We start from the raw sequence: 19,642 nt of genomic DNA, 5'->3' as shown, positions 1-19,642 counted from the left end.
ACTGTGCCGAACCATTTACATACACAGGATATATGCTGCTAATAAACAAAAGCACTAGAACTGGAACTACTTAACTCACATATGTTGTAATGCTACCGATAAAAGCACTTAAATGCAAGAAAAATAAATGTAAGATAGGTAATAAATATTTTTTTGTATTGTGTTTTATATTAAGAGATGTAATTTATGTGTGAATAAATAGTTAAGTGTCATTAAAAGAACAAGAATGACAGAAAAATAAATTATATTATATTTTTATAATGTAATATATAGTAAAATAAAATGTATATATATTTGGCTGATCATAAAAAAAATACATTACTGTGAATATTATTACTTTTTTGTGCTATTCTATTGTGTAATTAATTTGACTTCTTTACTATATTTTAAAATATAATTGATCACTGATCAAAGCTGAATTTTCAGCATCATCATACCAGTCTTCAGTGTCACATGATCCTTCAGAAATCATTCTAGTATGATGATTTGCTGCTCAAGAAACACATAATGTAAAAAAAAAGTTATATTACCTAATATTTTTGGGAAACCCAATATATGCAGTATATATATATATATATATATATATATATATATAAATATATATATATATATATATATATATATATGTGTGTGTGTGTGTGTGTGTGTGTGTATATATATATATATATATATATATATATATATATATATATATATATATATATAATTATTATTTTTTTGGATTATTTGATTACTAAAAAGGTCAAAAGAACAGCATTTGGTTAAAACAGAATTAATTTATAATATTCTAAATGTCTTTACTCTCACTTTTGATCAGCTGAATGCACTGTTGCTGAATAAAGTGTTTGTGACCCTGGAGCACAAAACCAGTCTTAAGTCACTGGGGTATATTTGTAGCAATAGTAAAAAAAAAAAAAAAAAATACATTGTATGGGTCAAAATGATTCATTATTCTTTTATGCTAAAAATCATTAGAATATTAAGTAAAGATAATGTTCCAATGAAGATATTTTGTAAATTTACTATCGTAAATATATCAAAACCTAATGTTTGATGAGTAATGTGCATTGTTAAGAACTTCATTTATATATATATATATATATATATATATATATATATATATATATATATATATATATATATATATATATATATATATAAACCTTTCTCGAAACAGAAATAGCTTCTTCTTGGGGACTTTTATTGTGTAGTAGTGTGTGTTTGGCAGCCATTCAGAAAAGGCTTTACGCTCTGAACACGTATTTACAAATCAGCGGACTTCCTGAGCGTCAAACGTTATCTGTCAGGGAACACTGTTGCATCGACAGCATCACGCGCTCGCCTCAGGTACGTGTCTGTGTGTACATTATATCATTAAACTCTACTGTACGTGTGGCTTTAGCGCATAGGGTTTGGTTCAAATGCAAATGTCTTTTTTCTTGTGCTGAGATTGATGGTTTAATGGTGAATTTCACTTTAGTTTCTCGACGTGTCAAAACTGATTCGTATGTGCTTCACGTGTCGGTTGATGACGACCGCGCACAACAGCCTTACTTATATATTGACATGTCATTACATTTAATGTTAAAGTACAGTATGGATTATTTTATTTCTTCTTACAGATTTTGTTTCATTTTTTAATGAGGTTCATTGAAAGCCACCTCTGAGTCTGGTAAGAGTTTTCAGCTGATGAACTGAATCTTTGATCAGACAGTGATGAATGTGATGATGGTTTATATATTTCACGTGTTTGCTGCACTAGAGATGAAGAAACTAGAGACATCAGAGCTTCAATCTAGACTGTCATCCCTGTCTGTTTCTTCTTTCCCTGGTATAACGTCAAACAACTGTGAAGCAAACCCTTTAAACAGGTTTGTGCAGGGATTTTTTTTTCTTTCTAGAGCTCAGCAATGCTTATTTTCGATTTCAAAGGTATGTAAACCTCATCCTTCCCACTTTCATTTCGAAGACTTCAAAGCACAGACCTTTCCCAGACGGTAATCCAACCGGACAACCAAACTAAAATGGATGATAACAGCAATAACCGAGAATCTGCTAAATCCACCGAGGTACAGTGCATTGAAGCCTGTCAGATATTTGTGAGCTTTAGCTCTGTGCTTGTATGTACAGTATGTAATGTATTGTGATGTTGTCAATAGGAGCCCAGCTCATCTCTGGGGAAGGCAGAGGCGGGTGACTCACAGGAGAGCAGTACTTCACACCCTGGAGAGAAAAAAGGTTCGTAACCCCCCCATTAGAGAGGTGAAGCTCAGCTCAGTAAGCCTTCTCATCATCTTTCATCATTGCCTCTCGAGAACAGAGCTGTCAGAACAAAAGAAGGATGTCTGTGCTGTTTGCGATGTGCCATTCACAACCACAAAGACTAGTTTTTACCATCCAAAACCATGAGAATCTTTCTATATATTACACTGCTTTTTCCGGATAAGCGCGTGCGTTTTCTTTCAAGTCGCTATTGGGCAGGACACGTGACTTTCAAAAATAGCATGCAGTGTACATTATATAGGCCAAGTTCTGTAGTGTGCAGTAAAAAAGTCGACTTATATAGGCTTAGCAGATATTTAGGCACTGATTGTATCAAGCATGATGAAACCTGCTGTAAAATATATTACAATACAATACAAACTGCTTATCAAATGATTTCATTATAAATGTGCCAGGTCTGCATATCACTAATAAGCTGAAGTTATGCTAAGTATTTTTTTGTTTTGGTGAAAGAGTATTTATTATTATTAGGGCTGGGCAAGTTAACATGTTATTATTGCGATAACGCATTAATTAACGTGACAATTATTTTATCGTGCGTTAACGCAGTTTTTTTCATTATGTGGTCCTGCGCCACACTCTGCTGCGATGGGTCGCGCGATCATGTAGGACTGTTATAATGTTATGGTCGAGGCTCTGGACTCTGAGCATAACTTGTTTTTCTATTACGAACTATAAAATATGTTCTATTAAAACTTTAATGTCCCGGCAGTGACAAATGGCTTGTTTTATATTTCATTTAATTACGTTAATGTTGAGACTTAGGCTACAATAAATATTTAAACTGCGATTAATTGCAGACAATGATGCCATTAATCGCGATTCCGCCAAAAAATTATGATTATTATTAATAGTAACACAAAGGTCATAGGTTTGATTCCCAGGGAATGCATGAAACCAATAAAATGTATCAATTGAATGCAGTGTATGGCTTTGGATAGGAAAAAAAAAGTCTGCCAAATGCATAAATGATGATATAATAATAATAATACATTTTGAGTGATTTGAATGCATGCACTGCTGTGCAAATATTCTCAGCCATTTCTACTCAATCCAAATGTGAAATGAAAGAATATAAATCGATCAATTGTCTCTTTGCAGCTCTTCCTCCGATGAAAGCAGCATCCACATGGACCTCCGCGGCTCTGAAGGAGCTGAAGACGAAGCTGCGTCAGGAGAAGGACAGCGTGGTGACGGTGTATCGTGGAGACATAATGAGCGTCCACGTGCCCACTGTCCCTGAGGCCAAGCGTGTGTGCTGGGAGTTTGCCACAGATGGCTATGACATTGGTTTTGGGGTCTACTTCGACTGGTCACCAGTCACTAGCCGAGCCATTACTGTCCACATTAGCGAATCCAGTGACGATGAGGATGAAGATGATGAACTGGAAGGTGAGGGAGTACTTCCTGTCCTGTTTCCTGCTTTTGTTCAGACAAATTGATAAGAGTTGCTTTGTCTTCTCTTGTCTCTTGAATGCTTAGTCTATCCACACAGTTGCCCTGTGTAAGGGAAACAGGTCAATTTAGCTCAGAGGGAATCATTTCAGATTTTAAAGGGAGTTTGAACAGAATCACTGTTTCACGGCTGTTCACTGAGACGCCCTGCGATTCACCGAACAAGCCGTTTAACATCAAATCTGCGCTGGATATTAATATCCAAACTATAGTGAAACACTATCAATTAGCACAGTAACAAGATCGGCAGTTTAAGACATTAACTTGTAAGCACAAAACACAAGATACTTCTGTTTTCAATATGAATAAGGCTTTATTAGATAAATCTAAGACATAAGCTAATCTAACACATAAGCACACGCACTCACCCAGATTGCTGCTCCTGTGTAAAGTTGTCATTGAAAGGGGGTTTCCCGATGTTGCTGATTGGCTGGACGTTCAGTAGTCACTGAAGTGATGTCTTGGGAAGCCCTTGGTTGGGCGTTGGTTGAAGACTCAGTTGTGTGGCTGGTTGAAGTTGAACGGGCACTCGAGGTCAGACTTGGAGACATGGCATTACAAAACTTAGCTCAGAACACGAAACTCAAATGGAAAATAAAAGAAGTAAAGTTTGACGAGACTAGGTGGTGTTTCTTCTCATCGTGGTGAAGTAGCAGCAGGCGTGCAGGCCGAAGCACGCTGGAACCGCGCTCAAAGAACAGCTTACAGTGATGACTAAAAGCATGGCTAAAAGCTAAAGCTGCAAGCAAGCTAAAAGCTGGAATAACTGATAGCAAAAGCTAAGAAGCAAACGCTAAAAGCTAAAAAGCAGAATTTGATGGTGTCATGAGTATTTAAAGTGGCCTGTTGGCCACACCTCAAATGTTGTCTTGACCAATCAGATATTGTCTTTGCTTGGGGTATCATAAATCATTTGTTTATCTTATCAAGCACATAATCTGAATTTTCCCGCTCTTGAACGGTATAATTTTGGACATGATTCCTATAACAAGAGTATGACACATTTGACAAATAACTGATGGTCAGAAACATTTCAAGCAAGCAGATTGAAACCCATACATACGAAACATGAATATGAATCCTTAAGCTATCCAATAGTAATTAAAAGACATACATAATAAGTGATTATAAACATGATAGTCAAATGTGTGGGTTACATATAATTGAATATAGAGTTAAGAAATGGACTGATATTCGTTTATAAGTCCTTTTGGGTTCATTTTGGTCCATTTATATCTATAGAAGACAGTTTCTGTGCCATTCTCTGACATGGGGATGTTCTGTGGAGAGACCAGAGGTTAAAAGGTCCCCTTAGGAATCTCAGTCTGGCTCTGCAAGGTGGGGGGGAAGTCACTCCAAGGATCTTGTATATTACTTTACATGTGAGGGTCAGACTGTGCATCTCTTTGATTACTTGCCCCAAATTTGACAATCTCTTCTCTGAATTGAAATTGTCAATGATTGTTCTAGTGGTGTTAAAGCTGCAGTAGGTAACTTTTGTAAAAATATATTTTTTACATATTTTGTTAAACCTGTCATTATGTCCTGACAGTAGAATATCAGACAGATAATGTGTGAAAAAATCAAGCTCCTCTGGCTCCTCAGTGGTCCTGTTGCCATTTGCAGATACTGACCGCTCCCGGTAAGAAACAACCAATCAGATCTGCGGTCCATAACTTTGTGTTCAAAATGTAGAAAAATTTATATAATAAATATAATAAATAATATAATAAAGCGAGTACACCATGAATCCATTTTCCAAACCGTGTCTTGCCCTGAATCACTAGGGTACACCTATAATAAGTGTTTATATTCTGACTATTTCAGATTGCTTCGGGGGTTCCGCAGCGGAGTAACCCAGTACCTTTGTGATTCTTCATAGACATAAACAGAGAGAAGTAGTTCCGGCTACGATGTTCTTCCGCAAGCGCAAGCAGTTCTGTTTATTAACCCCTAGAGCGTCAAAAGTTACCGACTGCAGCTTTAATGTTGAAAGCTTTTCTGTGAAAGAGTTGGTTGGTTATCTTGCTTCTGACTTGTCCGAGACTCGAACCCACAACTTTAGGGTTAGGTTTCAAACTCTCTAACCACTAGTTGGTTATCTTGCTTCTGACTTGTGGCACTAGGAATTGATTTACAACATCCTGTTGCCTTTCTGAGGAATTCGGCTCATGTTTCAACCATGGTCCTGATCGACTCTTTAATTTGTCTGGTTCGGGTCTGATACTCTACATTAATTTGTAATTAAGGCATACTCAGAATTTGTGCTCTGTATTTTACCCATCCTACGTGCACACACACATCAGTGAACACACACACACACACACACATACGGAGCAGTGGGCAGCCATTTCTGCTGCGGTGCATGGGGAGCAGTTGGAGGTTCGGTGCCTTGCTCAAGGGCACCTCAGTCGTGGTATTGCCGGTCCGAGACTCGAACCCACAACTTTAGGGTTAGGTTTCAAACTCTCTAACCACTAGGCTACAACTTCCCCTAATTATGAAATTATTTAAATATTAAATAATAAACTAAAACTGCCAGTAGGTGGCAGCAAGTCACGCTTGATTTATTCAGGAATGAAACGCAATCATGCTTGGAGACACAAAGCAGCATTGTAGCCAGTTTTGGAATTGTTTTTGTTGTCTAAATAGCATAAAAACAGGTGATATGGTGTCTAAAACGAATGTCTCTTAATAGGCTGTACGATTAATCGAATGTGATTAATCACGATTGTCATGCACATTTAGTCAGTAAAGCCTGTTCTGTGGTTAGCAATAAATCTCCATCACCTGCTTTCAGGTGGAGCAGCATTTAGTACACAGAGCAGTAGTTCTCTGACAAGCTATGCAAAATCACGTTTGTAATCCCAGACGATATATTTACATTTGCATTTAGTCATTTAGCAGACACTTTTATCCAAAGCGACTTACAAATGAGGACAATGGAAGTGATCAAAAACAACAAGAGAGCAAGTCTCAGGTAGCTTAAACACCGTAAATGTAGCAAGGGCTTTTAAATAATATAATAAATTAAAAGAAAACCGATAGAATTGAAAAAAATTGAGCAAGCTTGTGTTAGAGGTCTTTTTTTTTTTTGCTTTTGTTTTTTGCTTTTGGTAATTGTATAATAAATAAAAAGAAAACAGATAGAATACAAAAAGATTAGAAAGCTAGTTAGATTTTTATTTTTTAAGAACAGAATTAGAATAGTGAGTGTTAAAGTTAGAGGGTCAAATAAAGATGGAAGAGATGTGTTTTAAGCCGATGCCTGAAGATGGCTAAGGACTCGAGGATTGAGTTGGGCAGGTCATTCCACCAGAAGGGAACATTTAATTTAAAAGTCCGTAAAAGAGACTTTGGCACAATCAAGCGAGGTTCACTTGCAGAACGCAAGCTTCTAGAGGGCATAATGAATTTAGGTAAATGGGTGCAGAGCCAGTGGTAGTTTTGTAGGCAAACATCAATGCCTTTTTTTATGCGAGCAGCTATTGGAAGCCAGTGTAAATTGATAAACAGAGGTGTGACGTGTATTCTTTTCGGCTCATTAAAAATTCTGGATTAATTGTAAAGGTTTGATAGAATTGGCTGGAAGACCTGCCAAGAGAGCATTGCAATAGTCCAGCCTGGACAGAACAAGAGCTTGAACAAGGAGTTGTGCAGCATGTTCCGAAAGAAAGGGCTTGATCTTCTTGATGTTGAATAAAGCAAATCTGCAGGATCGGACAGTTTTATCAATGTGGTCTGAGAAAGTCAGCTGATCATCAATCATAACTCCAAGGCTTCTAACTGTTTTTGAAGGAGTTATGGTTGATGTGCCTAAGTTGATGGTGAAATTGTGATGGAACGATGGGTTTGCTGGAATCACAAGCAGTTCTGTCTTGGCAAGGTTGAGTTGAAGGTGATGGTCCATCATCCAGGAAGAAATGTCAGACAAGCTGAGATGCGAATAGCTACCGTCGGATCATCAGGATGGAATGAGAGGTAGAGTTGAGTGTCATCAGCATAGCAGTGGTATGAAACGCCATGTTTCTGAATGACAGAATCTAATATAATATATTATATTTCGGTTATTTTTCCTAACCGACAACCGATGCTTGTTAACCGATTATTAGCCGCTAACCAATAAGATTATTTTTAAATTATAATTGATTTAACTTAGAAAGGATAAGTGTATATCACACTTTAACCAGTTGTTATTATAGGAAAGAGAAAAATATTTCATGTTAAATATTGTGAAACTTTTATTTGTACAAAGCTGAAAATAAGCAGATGCATGTAAGGAATACTTTCAATGATATATGGCCAATTGTTTTGTCGAACAGGCCCTGTGGTTCCTGGAGATGTTGAGAAGGGCTCGAAATCAGTTGCCAACTCGAACTTGGGCGAGATCCTGCCCGTGTACCGTCAGGACAGTCATCTGGCGGTTCAGAGCGGGAGCCACGAGTTTCCAGGAGAAGGGACATACCAGCTGAAGTTCGACAACTCGTACTCGCTGTGGAGGAACAAGACTCTGTACTACAGAGTGTACTACAGTGCCTGAGAATCAAGGGCATATTTAAAACAAAGCTTTCAGTGATACTGGTTTTGATTGGATGTATTGTGCTTTTCGTTTTATCCAAGCCCTATCGTAGATCAAAAATGACTAATATATATATATACACACACACACAAAATGCTTTTTTAATAGAATGGAGTCATGAGGATCATGATGTGTCTAATGTGTATTATGTAGCTTAAGATTTTATGTGCAAGAGGATATATTTCATATAAAAGGTCCAAATATGTTTTCTAAGTGTATTGTCTGACACCACAACAGAACTGTGGCATCGTATATCAGGGACTACAGAGTAATCAGGGAAAGTATATGGGTGGTGAACCGGGTCAAATACTTTTCAAACCGTTCTAAACAATTCAAGCGCAAACAAGGAAGGTGAGGAAGTGGATGTAGGTGACGTGGCAGAGGTCACTGTTGATTCAGGGCATGACACATGAGTGTTTTCTGTTTGTTTGGTTGTTTTTTGTTGTTTTATGTCATGTAATACTGCATTGAGCAGCGCATTGGAACAGGTCAGACTCACTATTTCTTACACACGGCTAATACTGGGCTTGTTTTCTCAGCCACAGAGACACTGGAAGCCACAGCTAGTTAGGACGATGTGTTTTAAATCTGTTTTTATGGCAGTTGTATACTGTGCTGAGATGGCTATCACTGCAGTCACCAGGGTTACTACTCATGGAAATGGTCAAAGCCAGCTTCTTTACAACTTTAAACCATTTCCTGCCGCAAAAGCTAATTTGTTGCACAACTGATTCAATATTTGCATGTCCCAGGCATGATTTAGGGTTGTTTGACATCAGTTCGGTCTGTATAGATGGATGCAGATGGCCTGTTGAAGATTTTTTATTTACGTTGATGTTCTTGGCTGATTCCCTTTGTACCAAGGTAACTTACAAAAACTACCTGTAGCATCAGTTTTATGATTTTTCTTTCTTCTATCACGTGCAATATGCCACACTAAGTGCTGCCAGCAGGGGTTGAAGTAGTATTTTGTTTCATTTAAATACTTTGTTCTTGATTATATGAATACCAAATCACATTACAAATGTTTGTTTTGTACCTTAATTATTTGCATGTCTTGAGAGACTGTCTTGCATTGTGCTGCTGGGGTACTTGATTCTGCCATTGTGTTTTTCTGCTTGTCCTTCTATATATCATTTTTTGTATGATATACATATGATACATGTTTGTCATCCTTGTCTTGTTTTTTGTTTGTTGTTTCTTTTGCTGTTTGTTGTTCACAATAAACATTACTATGAGTCGAGTGTGCAGTTTGCAGTTGCTTAAAAAATATATCCAGCTTTATGGTTCATTTCTTTCAATACATGGCACTTCCTCCTCAGAATAACTATAAAAAGTGCTTTCTCAGCCTTAAAGCTGAGCATTATTTCCCTTGAAACTGTGGTCCATGTTTTGAATAACAGCAGAATTAAAAGTGCTATTGTTTCTTGTTTTAGATAGAGGGCGCTGTTAAACTGAAAAAGACAATATACATATATCACATATATATATATATATATATATATATATATATATATATATATATATATATATATATGATTTTGTATTTTAAAATAGGATGTTTGATTTGTGTTTATGGTAATATGTGATATTAATATTATAATCAGCTGTTTATGAGAGTACAATGTATTATAAAAGCACTAATGTAATGATCATGTTTTACTTTATGAACAACATGGTCAACTAGAAATCGAGAATCTGTTTAGTATTGATCAGCTTTCTTTCAAAATATTTTTGTTTTATGGCCAACTGCTATGAATTAAACAAATCTTAACAAATAAATAAATTCAGGAATACATTTTGTGATATTACATTTTGTATAACACACCATTGCTTTTTTTCTATCTAGTATAAATGTGGCACGTTTTGCATCAAATAAACATTTGCATTCATTTTTGTACAACTGTATATATTTTCTTCTAAACTTATTTAGCCATTCATGATTACTCCCTTTTTATTTGCATATTTTAATGTATTTATTAAATAAAAGCCATTTTATTTAGTTCATTTTTATTTTATTTTGGCAGAGCTGTCACTCCATATTCCCAGTTTAAGATGTTACTTGGTAATGGCAGTGTTGTGCATGGTGTTATTGTATTGAAGAAATAAAACCAAATATATATATTACATGAAAATAAGAAGTTTTGTCTTGGCAACAAACTGAAATAAGCTTACAATTACTACTACAATTACTAAAACCAATATAAACAAAAATAAATTAATGCAAGAAATATAAAAAACTTGTATTTATTTAAATATAATACTAATAAAATACTATATATATATATATATATATATATATATATATATATATATATATATATATATATATATATATATAAACAATAAGACAAATAAATTCATTATTGCATTTTTTTTTTCACAAAATGTGGTACTGTAGAGTTACTTTTTCTAAACCTTTTTTTAATTATTCCGTTATCAATTGTTTTGTATTTATTTACGTATTTGTTTGTATGTAGTTTATTACATGTTTTCTTGTTGACATGGGGTTTGTCTCTTCTTAACTGTGAGTGTCGGATGTTGATTGGTCGTGGCGGAGCTGTGACGCAGGAGCTGATAAACGTGGCGCGGGGGATTGATCTGTCGCAGTTTTGCAGGCCGCACATCTCGACAGAGAGAGAGCACTGGAGGTGTTGGATCGATCCTGAATCAACAGCATGGGCAAAGTGCACTTTTATGCCCTCTGGTCTTTACGTGAAGCACCTCGACAGTTTATACGGTGGGCGCTTTCCTCTGAACTAACGTTACTTCACTTCACTGTATGACCTGATATTATTGTTTCACTAAACCAAACATGTAAGAGTTTGTTGTCACACTTTTAAGGAATGGGTGTATCTCAGGATAGAAATCTCTTGCTTACGAAAAAGTGGCTGAACATTATTGCATTATTAAAAACGTGACATTGATTTGAGGAGAATATGTGCTTTTGTTGGTTTGTTTTATGCGAATCTATTTTTGTTTGCCAGTTTTGGTGTGTTTGTTTTTATTTGAACTCCTATCTAATGTATATAAAAAAAAGTTATCATACACTAAGGATATTTTCTGATAAATGAGACACACACGACCCATCAAACCACTGAAATTGTAACTCACAAATGCAGCATGTCCTAAACTTATATTTTAGATCAAAGCCAAAGCACAACCTTTCATAGTAAACTCTACCTTAATAATATATACCCTTTCTCCAGTGTAGCTGACGGTGGCCATGTGTTTAGTGCATTGTCATCAAATGTACAACAGTTCTTAACAATTGCTTTTGAGTAAACAAGCTCTTACACCGTCTTAATAATACAGCTGTCGATCATGCCCTGTGTGACCATGTTTTTCGTTTTCCTCTGATTCACCTCATGCAGAAATGTCAACCGTACAACGTACCAGGTTCAGATGCCGTTACCTTTACCGAAGCAGCTGATCGTGTTCGGTTTAGGGGAATGGTCGTCCTTCTCCAGTGATACGGAGATCTCTGTGGAGGTTCTGCTGGGTGCAGAGGTCAGGTCACAGGTCATCGGGACGCTTTCACCTCACTCCAGGCAAGTGATGTACATCTGGTATGATTTCATCCACATTGGCAAATAAAATAAAATAAAATTAAAAATAACTAAAATGATTACAATTGTAATTAAAATAAAATTGATGTAAATATAAATGAAAAAATAGTACTTAAAACGGAAATAAATGCCTTTGCAACTAACTAAAATATATTTTTTAAGTATTACAAGTCCTAAAACTAAAAAAAATAAAAATACATTTATATATATATATATATATATATATATATATATATATATATATAAAACCATAAACTATTAAAATTGACAAAACCATTTGACAAATGATTAAAATGTAAACTAAAATTTTAATGAAAGCTAAAAGCCTATTCTAAATATTAAACAGTACTATAAAGGCGCATAAATAATACAAAAAGAACACGGATCCTGATAAATATTAAAATAAAGAAACTAACACTATGACTTTAAATACAATAGATTGCAATTTGTATATAGCACAAATAGCACTTAAACAGTTCCAGAAAAGCCAAGTATAAGTGAAGTTGTCTTAAAATCAAACAAATCACCATCATTTAACTGTCAAAGTAAGTCAAACCCATATTTATGAAATGAATTCACTAAATGAGACTGGAGAGATTTAAGCGGTGTCTGGGAAAGTCTTTCTGTGAAGGTGTCTGATCTGGCAAGGAGTGTGGACTCCTGAGCTTCTCGCTGAAGCCACACAGAGAGGCAGGAGAGGAGTTTACGCCAAAGTCATGCTCCGCATCCGTGGACAGGTATTTGAACATGACATTATGTCCTCAAACTTCTCTCACTAATATCTGCCATATGAACAGCATGCCTCGTTTTGGATCATTTTAACTTTCTTGTCCATCACAAACTTCTTCTTATTTGTAGCTGAGGTCCAGCTTTATCAGCAGCACTCCACGAATAACAAGGAAACGTCTGGCGCTGAACCACTCGTCCAATCCCTCCAGCACACTGCTCAGCAGCGGAGAGAGTCATGATGTGAGGCACGCTTTACTTATGACTTCAGTGAAATGATCCGATCTGGGTTCTTCAGAGGCCACGAGGTCAGAGGAGAGTTCACCCAAAAACGTCAGTTCTGTTATCGTTTACTCGCTCTCAAGTTGTTCCAGTCCTGTATGGATTTCTTTCTTTCTGCTAAACACGTAAGAAGATATTTTGAAGAAATGCCTGAACCAAACATTTGATAGTGAACCTCAATATTATAGAGGGAAAAAATACCATTGAAGTCAAAGGAGTCCACTGAACAAAGAGAGTAAATGATGACAATTATTTGGGTGAACGTTCCCTTTAACCAGATTTTTCATAATTCTAGGCATAAGGTTTATGAGATGCCTTAAGACATGGCTTGTGATGAAGTGAATACACAAAAGAATGACTTCTCCTTACGTCTTCGTGAAGATCACCCAGAGATCTGCTCCCGAGGGAAGCGTCAGCTGTGCAGAGCTGGGCAAAAGTCCTATGGAGACGCGAGAAAACACTCTTCTTCATGGCGTGTGGCCGATGGTAAGGAGTCTAGTTCTTCAGCAAGCAGATTGATCTCCAGGCATCAGGAGTGTCTCAAACTTACTGTGGTTTTTGAAGGACAAAACTCCAAGACGCTCCATCATAGGAATAAAGGGATATATCTGGAGCTCTGAAGATCCGGAGAGCCCTCAGAATCCAAACCTAGTTTCAAGCCCGAAGAAGCGTAAACTGTGTAAAATGTCTGCAGTAGATTTGGAGGACGAGATGACCATCAAACGTGTGAAGAGCTGCAGGGCTGGTAAAGGCTCGGTCAAATGTTTCTTTACATGCTTGAAATCTTAATGTTACCTCTGATTATAAATTGGTTATTTATATAACTGTGGATAATATTGATTAGCTGTCAGTAATTATTACTGGTGTTTACTATTGCCAGTAGAAGGTTTTAGAATTTTTATCATCTTTTCTTTTTTCCCGGAAATGTGTGTGTGTGTATGTATGTATATATAAATAGTAAATATACAATGGGGCTCGAAAGTTTGGGCACCCCTTGCAGAATCAGTGAAAATGAGTAATTTTCAAAAAATATCTCAAAATCATAAAGTCACTGCTAGAAAGGGTTCAAATATGCAAAGATGCTGGAAAACTGAAGAATCTGCAGGACCTTAAAGATTTTTCTGAAGAACGCTGCTCAGTTTAACTGTTCAGAACAAACAAGGGACTCATGCACAACCATCACAAAACAAGAAGACAGTCGAGGATCATCAGGTAACAGAACACAGTATTAAGAACCAAGGGTTCCCAAACTTTTGAGGGGGTTATTTTAACCCTCTCAAGGCAGGCGTTGCAGATTTGCAAAAGTAAAGTAACTAAAAACCTTATTACTCCAGATACATATTTTATGAATCTGGAGTACTAAAAACTTTACTGTAGGTTACTAAATTTACTAAAGTTACTAAAACTTAATTTGAGCCTGAGAGGGTTAATAATTTCAGCATTTTTTTAGTCTTGTGGACTAAATGTTAATATCTTTTATGTACAATATCTTACTCAGGACAGTACTAAATAAAAAATAACATGCATTTAGTATGATCTCTCTTATTTTTTGAAAATTACTCATATTTTCACAGATTCTGCAAGGGGTGCCCAAACTTTTAAATAATATTTCTATATGTTTATTTATATATATATATATATATATATATATAATAATATAATAATAATATATATATATTTTTTTTAATTTATTGGTTATTCTCAGACTGTCCATCACAGCGCTGGAGTCATGCCATGTGTTTGAGTGATCCTGAAACGGCCGTTCTGATTGGTGGGGAGGCTGATGACCAGGCCAGTTGTAAAGATTATATATGGAAACTTGAGATTGGTGCGTATCGTTTTAAAATTCAATAGGAAAAATGTAAAGACTTTACAGACATACTTTTAACATTCGATGTATAACTGTCATAATTCTCAGATAATGATTTCTGGTTCCCCGTGGACGTCTCATCGTCTGAGGTCAGTCCTCCGAGCTCTAAAGGTCACTCAGCAACCTTTGATCCGGAGTCTAAAGCGGTGTATGTGTACGGTGGTCTGAGAGACGCACAGCGGTACAGTGATCTCTATATACTGGACACTATAACTTGGAAGTGGAAGCTTGTTTCTGTGAGTATTAAACCATTTATTTCTTTATATGATTTGTGTGTGTTTTGGAGTAGCAGGTGTAGGAGTAGGCTAATTACTTCCGGTTGCATACACGTATGATGTTTTGTAATTGGGATAGGCAAAAGGAAATATACCGTCCTTGGCGTACCACAGTGCCACGTTCTATAAGAAGGAGCTGTATGTATTCGGAGGAGTGCAGCCCAGCCGATGTCCTGAAGGCAAGGTTTGCAGTAATGCATTGTACATTTTCAACCCTGAACATGGTCTGTGGTATCAACCGATTGTGGAGGGTGACCGTCCTCTTCCCAGGTTTGGGTAAGAAGTATTACTTTGTCTTTTCATCCAGTTTCATAATCCCCATCCACAGTGTGTGCAACTTAACCAGGAACGTGTCCTTTACTCATTGTCTTGTCATTCAAAGTCCCTTTTTTATTCTTCCTCTGCTGTTTTCCACTACATAATACAATGTGTGTTTTATTAAAGGCACACCACCACGCTGCTGTCAAACAAGATGATCATTTTTGGTGGGAGAAAAACTGCGACATACCTCAGCGACCTTCACATCCTGGATCTTGGTAATGATCCTGAACATCTGGAAGTATTCACTGTCTGCTGTGTTTTGTCTTGTTTACCAAATCTTTTGTTTCTTGTGGAAAAGGCTTCATGGAATACACTGCTGTAAAATACGAGAACATGCCACCATTGGCCCGTGGGTAAGACTTCAAAATATGTATCTTACAACTTATTTTTAAAGGGATAGTTCACCCAAAAATTAAAATGTCACCCTCGTTCCAAACCAGTAAGACCTTCGTTCTTTGGAACACAATTTAAGATATTTTTGATGAAATCCGAGAGTTTTCTGACCCTGCATAGAAGATCATATCAGAGCCACATGAATACTTTTTGTGCAAAGATAACAAATTTATTCAACAATTCTTCTCCCCAAGTTGCCATTATCGAGAGCACCATGATGCATGTGTGTAGGACTTGTGTAACTTGTGGGAGAATACTTGTTGAATAAAGTCGTTATTTTTGTTTTCTTTGCACAGAAAACTATTATCGTATCTTCATATACAATTACAGTTGAAATACTGATGTCACATGGATTATTTTAACAATGTCCTCACGGTCTTTCTGGGCCTTGAATGTGGTAGTCGCGTTGCTGTCTATACAGGGTCAGAAAGCTCTCGGATTTCATCAAAAATATCTTTATTTGTATTCTGGAGACGAACGAAGGTCTTATGGTTTTGGAATGACATGAGGGTGAGTAATTAACGAATTTTCATTTTTGGGTGAATTATTCTTTGAATTCTTTTTAAAGAAAACTTTAAATAAGCTGATAATGCAGAATTTGTAAATACGGTTACAGTTCAAGAAGGAAATTGATTTATTTGTGTATGCATTTTGAAGTAACATTTTTCTTTTGGTCATTGTGCTGTGCAGGTTTCACGCTGCTCTACCCGTGTCTGACAACAGGGTGCTGATCAGCGGAGGCTGCAGCGCTGTAGGAGCCCTACAGGACCTCCACCTCTTCAACATAGGTCTGTCAGTCCATCATTTACTACACCAAGTACCATACAACTAAATAGCTGATAAGAGTTGAAATACCTTAAAGACCTGTGAAAAGGTTTCACAATCATACATTTGAAATACTGATGGGTGTGTGTTTTTTTTTTTTAATGGAATATAAGATATAGCCTTTTTTTTTACTTGTTATTGCTAGTCAGTAGCAGGTGGGATTATGCCACATTATAAATGAAGAATTGACAGAATAAGAGCATTTTCTTCTACAAATATTTGATGCAATAAAAATGTATGGTCTGGTCTGTTTACCAAAATAGAAAGATTATTCATTTTAAAGCAGTGTCTGACTCCAACAATATTCGAAACCCCTAGTTTAAGATTTAATTTAAGATAAAACTTATTTTAATGTAATCAAATCTATTTAAAAGTTACTAAAGTAATTACAATTAATACTAAAACTAGGTAAAAAAAACTGTAAAGACAACGTTACTTTACCTGACTCTCCCAGTTTGTGATTTACTGGATTAAAAAAAAAAGTTTTCCACTTACTCATTTTCTGCCTTATTAAACACTTTACAGTTTAGCATAACTGTTGCAATGTATATTTGTTATAAAATGTCAATGGAATGTTTTTAAAAGGATAGTAAAAAAAAAATCCTAATTTTACATGTGCCAAAAAAAATAATAATCTTTTTTTACATTTATTATATGGACAGTTTTAGCATTGCGTTCCACCAAAGAGAGGAAGTCATACATGCATGAAATAATACAAGGGTAACTAAACGATGACATATTTTGTATTTTTTATTGAAGTGTCCATTTAAGTGTATGACTGCATATAGATGGGCTCAAAACGAATAGACTTGAAGTCCCAAATCCTTGATTTGTGGGTTCTTTAAAAGACTAGTTTACAGATATTAGTCTGAATGGATTGTTAACACAAAGCATGTCTGCAGATACAAGCTCCTGGACATCAGTGGTGTCTCCATCTCTTTGCTCTAAGCCTCGCGCAGGCCACAGTCTGATAAGTCTGGGCTCTACAAAGACTTCATCTTCAGACCCGAGGGATCTCCGTCAAAGCAAGAGCCTCTCTCTCCAGTGCACCATCCTAGTATTTGGAGGGTCCGATTGTTCAGGAACATTTTATAATGACACCGTTAAATGCCCGGTTGAACTTCCTGTTTAGGATCAGGATTTTTTCTTCGAAATTAATCAAGGGTACAGAAAAAAACTTGAACTTTGAACTATGCACTTTTAGCATATATATTTTTTTTAACGTTGCAGTTTTAGCATGAACAGCTGTTTTACAGCTACCGTTTTTATATTGATTTCTTTAAAAGCAAGCAAAGCCTTCACTCTCTCACGTGTAGTTCAGGTTTGTATTTAGTACATTCAGAGACTTAATGTATTTTTGTGCAATAAATGTTTTCTCTTATTTTGCACGTACTTTACCTGTTTTCACATTTGCATTTTTGTCCACTTTGTATGTTTCACATTGCACTCACACATCTTCCTTTAAGTCACTGGTATGTACAGCTCATCTCTTGTTCATAGATGTCTGAAAGTTGCAAAAAGCGATTATAGTCTTTTCATCAAAGCAATAAATGCAGTACTTTGCTAAAAAGAAACTGAACTGTCTTATTGATGAAGAGTCTGACACAACGTTTTATCAAAGTGTTTTGATTTCATTATTCAGATTATAGCTGCAAATCATCAGGACTTAAAACCATTTTTTATCTGGTGAAAATACTAGTGTTCTAATAATTTTGGCCACCACTGTATAACCTAATGGCTTACAGTATATGACAGCAAGATATAACTACAATGAAAAGAGCTTAGTGTGAAAATCTCACCCTCGAATCCTCGGTTGATGAAATGTTGAGGACACTGTACCTTCTCTGCTCCAATTTTCTGAATCACACAACACATTCTGAAATACAGAATCATTGGTAATAATAGGGTCTTTAAAGTAGTGTTTAATTAATATTCCTTAAATAAAGCTTTGATGCAAAATTGTTGCTTTTGGAGGACAAGTGTTAATAACTTTCCATGTGACTGCACATGATTTTTAAATTGCGGATGAAAACCTGATATTATGTAAATAACATTGAGACGTGGGCCCACCGAAAACCATTCAAACAACTTTTTTCTACAGTTGTAGTTGTTTTGTTCACCTGTAAGCACAATTTCATGTTGAACCTGGAGGGGCTGGGTCCCAGACGGGATGATGTCACAGATGATGCGGACATGGGCCCGCTGCTTTGGGTCTGCAGGCAGAGGCCTGGCTCTGGACGAGTTTCCTCAATGTATTGGATGATAGCAAACTATATTAAGTATAAAATATTGTGGGAAGTTGTGGCATAATGGTTAGACAGTATGACTTCTAACCCTAGGGTTGTAGTTTCGAGTCTCGGGCCGGCAATATCACGACTTCGGTGCCCTTGAGCAAGGCAAAATCCACTACTTATTCAACCAATGATAAGTACTACTAAAAATCCTCCTCCCGAGACTGGCTAAGCAACTTGACACTTTAAAATTATTTAGTTTGTGTTTTCGTTAGATGTCTTCTATCTCTCTCTGGCATCAAGAATTCATACGGGATTGAAGCATTTACCTTGATTAAACGTGCAGCCCATTAGATTGTTGGTCCTCAAGGAGAAATGACTTTGAGATGGATTTATTATCTGCATACACAGTAGTGAATAGTCTTTTTTAAATGAACCGATTCTTGTCGAGGATTCAGTCAAACTGATTCACGAGCCCTTTGAGATGTGTGTGTTTAGGAATAAAAGAAAGCGGGAACAATACTGTTAACAATATTGGGAATTAAAATATATATGTTTAAAAATAACATTGTTATTTATTAGATTGTACGTTATTACATGTAAACTTTTTTAATAAAAATATGTTTGAATGAACAAACAAATAAACACGACAAGCCGGAAAACACATTCGTAAGCAACTGTTTTACAATAAAATATAATATAAAATAAAATAAAAAAAATAGTGAAAGCGTGAAAAAAGGGAATAATTTTGAACGAACCGATTCGCTAAGATGATAAAAAATTTACATGATCTTGCATCACAACTGGAAATATTTCTCCCACCTAAATTATAT

General features: G+C 36.0%; 2 protein-coding genes and 1 long non-coding RNA gene across 4 annotated transcripts; 2 read left to right on the top strand and 1 right to left on the bottom strand.

Moving 5' to 3' along the window:
• Nucleotides 1–1,210: 1,210 nt before the first annotated feature.
• Nucleotides 1,211–9,560, top strand: tmed8 (transmembrane p24 trafficking protein 8). The gene is made up of 7 exons (XM_052581306.1): nt 1,211–1,347; nt 1,623–1,672; nt 1,763–1,871; nt 1,970–2,069; nt 2,160–2,238; nt 3,385–3,675; nt 8,061–9,560. Exons 3-7 carry the CDS (start codon nt 1,765–1,767, stop codon nt 8,276–8,278), a joined length of 795 nt encoding a protein of 264 aa, XP_052437266.1. The 5' UTR covers nt 1,211–1,347; nt 1,623–1,672; nt 1,763–1,764; the 3' UTR covers nt 8,279–9,560.
• Nucleotides 9,561–10,848: 1,288 nt separating this feature from the next.
• Nucleotides 10,849–18,152, top strand: zgc:163014 (uncharacterized protein LOC100038766 homolog). The gene is made up of 13 exons (XM_052581305.1): nt 10,849–11,057; nt 11,692–11,868; nt 12,518–12,623; nt 12,745–12,855; nt 13,276–13,380; nt 13,459–13,639; nt 14,600–14,722; nt 14,813–15,000; nt 15,119–15,315; nt 15,484–15,575; nt 15,659–15,713; nt 16,444–16,541; nt 17,481–18,152. The coding sequence occupies exons 1-13, from the start codon at nt 10,996–10,998 to the stop codon at nt 17,708–17,710; spliced, it is 1,725 nt and encodes a 574-aa protein (XP_052437265.1). The 5' UTR covers nt 10,849–10,995; the 3' UTR covers nt 17,711–18,152.
• LOC127976702 (uncharacterized) lies at nt 17,938–19,627 on the bottom strand. 2 transcript variants are annotated; one of them, XR_008157913.1, is made up of 4 exons: nt 19,139–19,627; nt 18,699–18,848; nt 18,378–18,454; nt 17,938–18,082 (listed from the first exon to the last, which is right to left on the bottom strand). It is a non-coding gene; the product is annotated as an uncharacterized LOC127976702 (long non-coding RNA). The 2 variants fall into 2 exon arrangements; XR_008157912.1 differs by lacking the exon at nt 19,139–19,627 and having other exon boundaries at nt 18,699–19,107.
• Between the last annotated feature and the right edge of the window lie 15 nt (nt 19,628–19,642).

This window comes from Carassius gibelio, chromosome B17 (genome assembly GCF_023724105.1).
Source record: "Carassius gibelio isolate Cgi1373 ecotype wild population from Czech Republic chromosome B17, carGib1.2-hapl.c, whole genome shotgun sequence".
NCBI classification, from domain to species: Eukaryota; Metazoa; Chordata; class Actinopteri; order Cypriniformes; family Cyprinidae; genus Carassius; species Carassius gibelio.
This window is presented reverse-complemented; position numbering and strand designations above follow the sequence as displayed.

What these genes read in the sequence shown, in the direction of transcription:
- tmed8 (XM_052581306.1), top strand. Translation starts at nt 1,765, where the DNA reads ATGAAGAAACTAGAGACATCAGAGCTTCAATCTAGACTGTCATCCCTG. An exon ending in ACACCCTGGAGAGAAAAAAG is followed by an intron (nt 2,239 to 3,384) that starts GTTCGTAACCCC and finishes GTCTCTTTGCAG; the next exon opens with CTCTTCCTCCGATGAAAGCA. An exon ending in TGAAGATGATGAACTGGAAG is followed by an intron (nt 3,676 to 8,060) that starts GTGAGGGAGTAC and finishes TTTGTCGAACAG; the next exon opens with GCCCTGTGGTTCCTGGAGAT.
- zgc:163014 (XM_052581305.1), top strand. Translation starts at nt 10,996, where the DNA reads ATGGGCAAAGTGCACTTTTATGCCCTCTGGTCTTTACGTGAAGCACCT. An exon ending in GCAGCGGAGAGAGTCATGAT is followed by an intron (nt 12,856 to 13,275) that starts GTGAGGCACGCT and finishes GTCTTCGTGAAG; the next exon opens with ATCACCCAGAGATCTGCTCC. An exon ending in CCTTCACATCCTGGATCTTG is followed by an intron (nt 15,576 to 15,658) that starts GTAATGATCCTG and finishes CTTGTGGAAAAG; the next exon opens with GCTTCATGGAATACACTGCT.